Genomic DNA, 8,761 nt, shown 5'->3' on the forward strand with positions numbered 1-8,761 from the left:
TGCAGCCAACAAAACTGGCGCGATACCTAAGTCGCCCCGGTCGGCTAATTCTAATTCTCTGCCTCGATCTGCCTCGCTTAATTCCAGTGTGTCCATAAAAGATGGTATCAACCCGATGACGTCCGCTAGCCTACTGAAAAATCATTCATCCGGGGGACAAGTTCCCTACGCAACATCGGATGCGCTACGAAGTTCTGGCGTTTATCCTACAGTCGCTACATTAGCACCACCGCATGCTTCCTCCTGTGTATCATCGACGCCCGCCACCGCTGAACAGCAGGCCCTTCCGACCTCATGTCGTCCGAGCGGCCCCCAATTGAACGTCGCCTCGCCACCGAAACAGCTGTTCGTGTCAAGGCTAGCGTACTCCACTACGCCCGACGAAATTCTGGCCTATATCAGAAGCAAAACCAACTCAACTTTGTCACCTGTTTCCTGTGTGAAGCTGATGAAGGATGGCTCTCCTGACCGAGTGATAGCTTCCTTCAAAGTGACATATCCCCATGACTTCGATACTATCGTCCGATCCTCCTTTTGGCCACAGGGGGTCTTCGTTAAGCCTTATCAGAGGTCTAAGATTCGTGAAAATTTCCGGCCCGCCCGCCTGCCTCGCCGAACTTGAATGATTCCAATAACTATACGCTATTTTATCAAAATGTAAGGGGTGTAAGGACCAAGCTGTCGGATTTCAAACTGTCTGCCTCAGCATTCGAACATCACGTCATCTGCATTTCTGAAACCTGGCTGGATGACAGGATTTTAGATTCTGAGCTCCTCGAAGGTTACTCTGTCTTTCGTTGTGACAGAGACTGCGTTGCGCTTGGCAAGACAACTGGCGGAGGTGCCCTAATAGCTGTTAAGTCCCCTCTCCGTGCCGAAATCATCTTTTCCTCCTCCTCCTCCTCCTACGATTCTGTTACCATACGTGTCCTTCCGCCAAACGTATGTCCCTTTATCATATCGTGTGTATATTTTCCCTGCCTAAGCCCGCCTACTCTGTACGAGGATTTCTTCGACAGATTATCAGAGGCCCTAACCGTTTTGTTTCCCTCACTTCCTTTCATCCTCTGTGGTGACTTTAATCTTCCTATGCTCTCCTGGCCCGTTACTCCTGGCCTTCCCTCCCTCCCTAATAACTCGACCCACCCTTCCCTTCCTCTATCCACTTTCATGTACACCTGTGGGGCCCTCCAATTTAACCTTTCTAGAAATCACTTAGATCGCACTCTTGACCTTGTCCTCTCTAACCTTCCTGTACGTTATCTTTCCCAATCCCTTCATGCTCCGTCTTATGTTGCCCCTGACGCCCATCATCCTGCTCTCGAGTTCGATGTTCAGATATCCCGACTCCACTCTCCTGTCGCTCGCAAGCCTACCAAGTTCAACTTTCGTAAGGCGAACTTCGAAGGTCTGAACTCAGCCCTGGCGTCAATCAACTGGGTCCCCCTGCTCTCTCCATTTACATATGACCAAGCACTCAACACTTTCTATACCATTTTATCTGATCTTCTTCCTTGTTACGTTCCCTCCTTTCCTAAGTGCTTACGCTCTTACCCCGTCTGGTTCACCACTGAAATTCACAAAAAACTACTTCACAAACAGACTACGAGAAAGAAGTTCCTGTCTTCTAGAAACATTGCTGACTTAGTTTTTTTCAAATCCCTTCGTTCCTCGGTCAAATCTTTAATACGTAAGTCCAGACACGAATATTTGTCCAGCGTGGAAGACTCATTAAAGCGCGGAAATTTGAAATCTTTCTGGTCCCACATTCGCAACTCCCGCTGCCCCGCCCAGTTATCCCCTCCGTCCATTAAATTCTCTGGCTTCTCAGCTAACTCCCCCCAACGATCTTGTGATTTACTCTGCCGCTACTTTTCGTCAGTTTATGTTCCTTCTCCTTCCTCCGAATCCCTCCCGATAGTAGATGTAGCCTGCCCCGCATCGCCTACCATTCCCCTTCTTACTCCAATCCTTGTCGAATACCTCATTGGCGAACTTGGTGCCAAGGTCGGACCTGGCTACGATGGTCTTCCAAACCTCTTTTTGCTCAAAACTGGTAAGTCCATCTCCCTTCCCCTATCCCCTTATTTTCAACAAAAGCCATGAAGAGAATCATTTTCCCAGCTTGTGGAAAGAGGCTCTCATTATCCGCATTCACAAAAGTGGCGATCGTTCGCTTGCCGAGAATTACCGTCCCATTTCCCTCCTCTTCTCCTGTTCCAAAATCCTGGAAAGATATGTCGGCGACTCGTTGTCCGGCCACTTTGGCCATCACATAGTGAAAGAACAGCACGGCTTCGTTAAACGTAGGTCCACTGCCTCCAACCTGCTTGACTTTACCAACTTTGTCGCCAAATGTCTAAATTCACGGCAAGAAGTGCATACCATTTACACTGACTTCGCGAAAGCCTTCGACACTGTAAATCACAAGATACTTCTAGCCAAACTCTCGTCCCTAAACGTTCCCATACCACTTGTTTCATGGCTTGCCTCTTACCTTTCCAACCGATCCTGCCGCGTCTCTTTTGACGGCTGTACTTCCTGCTCCTTCTCCCCCTCTTCTGGCGTCCCACAGGGTTCTATTCTGGGTCCTTTGCTATTTTTATTTTTTATTAACGACCTTCCTCCCCTCCTTACTTGTCCCTGTTTGCTCTATGCAGACGACTTTAAGCTGTTTTCCGCTATATCGTCGCCTATGGACTGTGTTTCCCTTCAGAATAACCTGGACACTCTGGTTCGTTGGTGCTCGACTAATGGTTTAGCGCTAAACGTCAGAAAGTGTCACTCTATGTGCTACTCCCGAAAATCCTCACCCATTTCTTTCTCCTACTCGCTTAACGGACATTCCTTATCCTGCTTAAATTCCACTCAAGACCTCGGAGTCACTTTCGACAATAAGCTCCGCTTTGACACCCATTGCCTCGATGTCATCAATCGAGCAGCAAAATTGTCAGGCTTTATTCTTCGCTCCTCCTCTGATTTTGACTCCATCCAACCCTCCTTAGCTCTCTTCAATTCCCTTGTAAGGAATTCCCTCGAGTATTGCTCCGTGATCTGGTCACCCACTCGTAACTGTCTTGCCCTTGAAAATGTGTAACGTAAATTCACCCATTCTCTCTTCTTTAAGAAAAGATTCCCTCGTGTGGATTATCCCTCCCGCCTCCGCTTTCTAAACCTTCCCTTCCTACAACAGCGTAGATCCTATCTGGATCTATGCACATTCTTTAAACTTTCCTCGGGCCTGATGGACTGCTCCGCCGCTGACGAGATCACCTGCCCTCCTGCGTCTTATAACACATGTAACGCAGATATTTTCAACGTGCCCTTCGCGGAGCTCGAAGTCTATTTTCATTCCTCGATTCCCAGGCTTTGCCGAAATTATAATGCAAAACAGCTTGGTCCTTTTAACTTCCCTTCTTTAAGTAGTTTTAAACGTAGGATAGTTTTTTGCTTTCTCCTCCTCCTGAGGACAATAATTAATTGGAATTCTCTCTGTTTGTTGTCCGTTAATTAAATAAATAAATAAATAAATAATAATAATAACCGCTGGCGCAACAATCCATATTGGATCAGGGCCTTCAAGTGTGTTAGAGCACTTCATTCAAGACCCTAACGGTACATTACAGGGTTTGAACCATTTGAACCGCGACCTTCTGGATGACAGCCTTGTGTTCTAACCACTCAGCTATCCTATGCTATCATAAGTGGTCTTAAAGTTGGTGAAAAGATGATGCAACTGATGTCCATATTTCAACAGTTTTTCCATCGCTTGCCGCAACGAGAAAATTTAATCTGTTGCTGATTTGCCTGAAGTGAAGCGTCTCTGGTATGGGCCAATGATGTCCGATAGCCCCGGACATAGCGAGATAGTGGAGAATATCTTATAGATGGTACTCAGCAACGTGATACCTCTATAATTGCTGCACTGTGTGATATCTCCCTTTTTATGTATGAGACAGATAATGCCTCGTTACCAATCGTCAGGCATTGATTCGCTGTCCCATACCTTGAGCACAAGTTGATGAACCACTTGATGTAACTGGTCGCCTCCACATTTAACCAATTCGGCTGTAATTCCATCGGCTCCAGACGACTTATGATTTTTTAGCCGATGAATTGCACGGACTGCTTCTCCTAAACTTGGTGGTGGCAGGATTTGTCCGTCGTCTTCAGTTGGCGGGACCTCCAGCTCGCCGATGTTCTGGTTGTTCAGCAGCTCATCAAAGTACTCAACCCATCATACCAATATGCCCATTCTGTCGGAAATCAGATTTCCCGGGTTCGTCGTTTTAAATTCCATGCTGTCGGAGGCTCCTTCTGTGGCTTCATAACTTGGAATTTCTATATAAGGTTGTCACCCCTACCCAACCCCCAACCTGGTGGACCAGTTGGTACAAGTTGTCCCGTTTTTTGACGCGGGAGACTCACGCCCATCCTTCTCCGTCTGCAGTTTTTCATTAAGAAAAACTTGCAGCAATCACCACGTGGAGGTAGGTTTTGGTAGTAGAGCTGTTGGTATTGGTTCAGCAGGCGTTTCCCAGGTTTTATGCTCCATCGAGGGTACCAATCCACGTTTTGCTCTGGGACCTATACTACCCTTTGACCCTTTGAAAAAAGATGGGGAACAATAAGGTCTTGGATTTTTCTGGCATCCCAATCAAAATGTTGAATTCTACAGTAAGGACTAAGCCGAACCTTTCGCTAACAATTTCGAGGCGTGCTGCTTCTTAAGACGTTAGTGGCAGTCATTAACAACAAACTAGTACGTATAGTTGAAAACAGGCCCCACAATTGATGCAGTGGAGATATGTGTGGTGTGGTCATTCAATATCAAAAACATACTCAACTAGAATCGAATTAGAGTCGCATTAGCTAAAACAGGCATTTCTGGAAAAGGACTCCATGGTAAGGGACGAAACAGGGGCGGCAAAGGGAGCGCAAGATGGTTTTGTATTCTCTGCTGTAGAAAGTAATGTATAAATGAGTGTTCGTCCAGTCGCTCTCTATGGTTCTGAGTGTTGGCCGACCATAAAAAGCAATGAACGGCGTCTTGCGGTAATGGAGACGAAGATGCTACATTGGACTAGTGGCGTCACATGTTTAGATCACATCCGAAATGAGGATGTCCGCGATCGTTATGGGGTTGCACCGATCGTGTAAAAGTTGCGTGAGAGGCGTCTTCGATGGTATGGTCACGCAATTCGTGCAAACGAGAATTCACTTGCCAAGATTGGTCTGAACATCGAAGTCGATGGTAAACGACCAAAAGGCAGACCTAAGCAACGGTGGCTTGATACGCTGGATGGGGATTTGAAAGCCTCGAGATTGCACCCAGATCAGGCATTCGATAGACCCAAATGGCGAAGCCGATCACGACGAGCCGACCCCGCTTGTGAACGGGGCAAAGGTTGAAGAAAAAGAAGAAATGAGTGTCCGTGCTTTCCATCGCAAAGACGGTATATTATCGACTCCGCAGATAAATTGGACATTTGGGCACCTAGAAGGTAGGGAATGTATACGACGGGCACAAAGGAAAAGGTGAAATCCTTGCTGGAAAGAGCCGCACTAAGGAAATGAAAGTGCTTTTAGAATCACATCAATACCAAATGTCGATCCTAGCCCCTCTATCTCGAGAGAAATAAGTTTTGACGTATGGAACGCACATGTCGGAAACACTTGTCGAAAAGCCACTAGGGCTCTGATGACTTGCAGATCCATAGCAGGAAAAAAATCGGGTTGCAGCCCGAAGATACTACTTTGGATATATACTGCAATAGTAAGGCCAATGATTACCTATGGAGCGATAATCTGGGCAGAAAGAACCCAACTCAGCACACAAGCCGGGGAATTGCATAAGCTCCAAAGGTTGGCTTGCGTATGTATCAGTGGGGCAATGAGGACATGCCCAACGGCATCCCTGGAGGTCCTTCTGGGATTAACCCCTCTCCATCTGCACATATAGATGCAGGCAAGGAGATCAATATTCAGGATGGCCGGTAGTATGAGTGAGGCGGGGAGCTGCCTAAATCGAAGGAAGATTGATATCCTTTCTAGGCGGTATCCCGAATTACTGATACCGAGGGATAACATGACAACGAGGTTTCACCTCGATAAAAAGTTTGAAACACGTTGGAGTAACAAGGCAAACTGGGAGAGCGTAGCTGCGACATACGGCTTAAACCAGCAACTGATTACTTGGTACACTGACGGATCCCTCACAGCAGAGGGAGCGGGTGCCGGTGTCATTGGTCCAAGGAAAATGTACTTTGAGCCAATGGGCAGGTACACTAGCATATTTCAGGTGGAAATTTACGCCATAGACAAATGTGCCTCCTTTAACCTGCAAAGGAACTACAGGGGGCAGAACATAGCTATTCTCACCGATAGCCAAGCAGCGATCAAGGCACTTAGGTCCAACCAGGTGAACTCTAAACTGGTATGGGAATGCCTTGAGAGACTGAATACACTCGGCTCGTCCAACAAGGTCTGGATACTTTGGGTTCCAGGCCATGCTGGGTTGGAAGGCAATGAGGCAGCGGATGAGCTAGCCAAGAAAGGAGCATAGATGCCTTTACACGGGCCAGAACCCTTCTGTGGGATCGGAAACGGTTTCATGGCTATGAATCTAAGAAACGAAGAGAAACGGTTGAGGGAACTATATTGGGCAAGCCTACCAGAGATGGAGCAGTCCAGGGGGATACGAACCCATGCGTACAAAGGACTGCTTAAACCTCACCAAAAAGAACCTCCGAATCATAGTGGGAGTTCTCACTGGTCATTGTCGGCTGAACTATCACCTAGGGAAGCTAGGAATATCTACGGACACTGCCTACAGGTTTTGTGAGGAGGAGGACGAAACCTCTATGCACGTCCTGGGACAGTATCCGGCACTTGTGCAAAGTAGGTCGATACATCTGGGAGAACACTTAATACCAGATGCAAAGCTGAAACTTCTGGAAGTGGTATAAGAGGCACGATCGAAAAGAGGCACGTTGTGGCCCTTTCAAATACAATTTTTAGCGCTTTGGCAATGGCAATGGTAAGGCTAAAGATATCGAACGGGCTATGGCAGGATGCGTAGTTGAAAAACCTCGAAGTACAAGGGCCAGCCAAAAACCTCATTCCACGAAGTAAAATCTTAACGATGCTTCCGTAGGATATGGACTCGTGTATATATGTATTTTTTGGCTAATGCAAAATGAAAAGCATTCCAGTTTGTCAACCGTTTTACCGTTTTAATCACGTATAATTAAAACACTGACTTTTATTGCACAACAACATACATCCTCAATTCGACAATTTACAGCACTCAAAAACCTAGGGTTGTAGATCCAGTAAACCACGCCTATCAAACACGGGCAAGAAATGCTGTAAATTTCTGCGAATTCGCACATTATTGAACATTGCGTTCCTTAATCGCCTGGATCTCTCATCGTCCTTAAACAAACAGTTGAAAGAAGCATCTTCTGTGTCCTCGTTGATCATTGTAGGCTGTGCACTCACCGACGAATAAACCGCTAAGTAAGGCAAATAGGAACCAATTTAACTAGAAAAACAATTACATGAACTTGGCCTACCATAAAAAGCTGTTTCCATATATTCCACCAAGAATTCTTGTAGAGTCGGTATTGTCCCAGGAAACTTGAGGTCCTGGAGGGTATCCCTCAGATTCTGATAGTAATAATGGACTAACTCCTCCACATTGTTAATTCGCAGGTCGTCCGTTAGTGATGTGTTGAAGAAATAGTGAAGGTCAATGGTGGCAGAGGCCCAAATACAGAATTGTAGATCAAACAGGATAGCATCCATTACCTGGTTACTCTCGTTATATTTGAACATTGCATTGTTGCCCCAAAGGTCACCATGAGTTAGAACGTTAAAATGATGGTCTTTTGGCTCCATGACTCGTACGCCGTACTTTGTAAAATGTGGTAGTAATTTGGACAGTTTTTCACCATAAGTTTTATAACCTTCCCAGCCGCTTACGGCTCGTGCACACGCTTCCAAATTCAATTTAAAAAACTGATCGAATGCTCTAGAATGTTTGTTAAATATCCCTCGATCGCAATGTTCGAAAATTCCTGGTTTCTCTGAATTCACGAACGCGGAAGCCGCATGTATTTTAGCCAGTTTCTTTAGAACCATTTTCGCATGAATCTCATCTAGTCCTGTACGCACATTGGCCATTTTATAACCCATTGCACTGAGGTCCTCTAAAAGTATACTTTGATGTTCGTGATCAACTTTTACGGCCCTTGGCACCAAGGTCACACAATGTCCAGCTTTACTCAACACGTCTTGGATCTTGGGAAACACTTTTTCATACATTTCGATTTCATGGTCGTAGGCACCATAGCTGTCAAACGCGGCTTTCACTTCACCACTGCTTTCACTACTTAACGTAGCTTTCACTATGTAACTCCCCGACTGAGTAACCTGACACGATTTGTTGATATAGTCCACGCGGATCCGGGACAGGATACAAACGTAGTTGTCGCCTTTCGCCGATGCTGGTGAAGCTTTGGTACGTACAACTTTAATAGTATCATCCCCGAAATAGCTTCGTAAGGCATTCTCAATATAAGCAGTATTAAGCCAGGTAGGCAAGACAGAGTGATCAAAATGTAGAAGGTTGGGAGATGGCATGCTCGGACGCTTCAGTACTATCTTACTGGCAAAAGAACAGACTAATCCGACCAGACTGCCTTTTGAGTCTTAAGTAGCATCGGATTTTGTGATAATTTATGTTTTTATTGCAAGT

The 8,761-nt window shown here is 46.0% G+C and overlaps 1 protein-coding gene across 1 annotated transcript; it reads right to left on the minus strand.

Moving 5' to 3' along the window:
• Positions 1 to 7,213: 7,213 nt before the first annotated feature.
• Positions 7,214 to 8,761, minus strand: LOC119659372. Its single transcript, XM_038067428.1, has 2 exons — positions 7,578 to 8,761; positions 7,214 to 7,517 (listed from the first exon to the last, which is right to left on the minus strand). The coding sequence occupies exons 1-2, from the start codon at positions 8,644 to 8,646 to the stop codon at positions 7,318 to 7,320; spliced, it is 1,269 nt and encodes a 422-aa protein (XP_037923356.1). The 5' UTR covers positions 8,647 to 8,761; the 3' UTR covers positions 7,214 to 7,317.

Source organism: Hermetia illucens, chromosome 6 (genome assembly GCF_905115235.1).
Source record: "Hermetia illucens chromosome 6, iHerIll2.2.curated.20191125, whole genome shotgun sequence".
Taxonomy (NCBI): domain Eukaryota; kingdom Metazoa; phylum Arthropoda; class Insecta; order Diptera; family Stratiomyidae; genus Hermetia; species Hermetia illucens.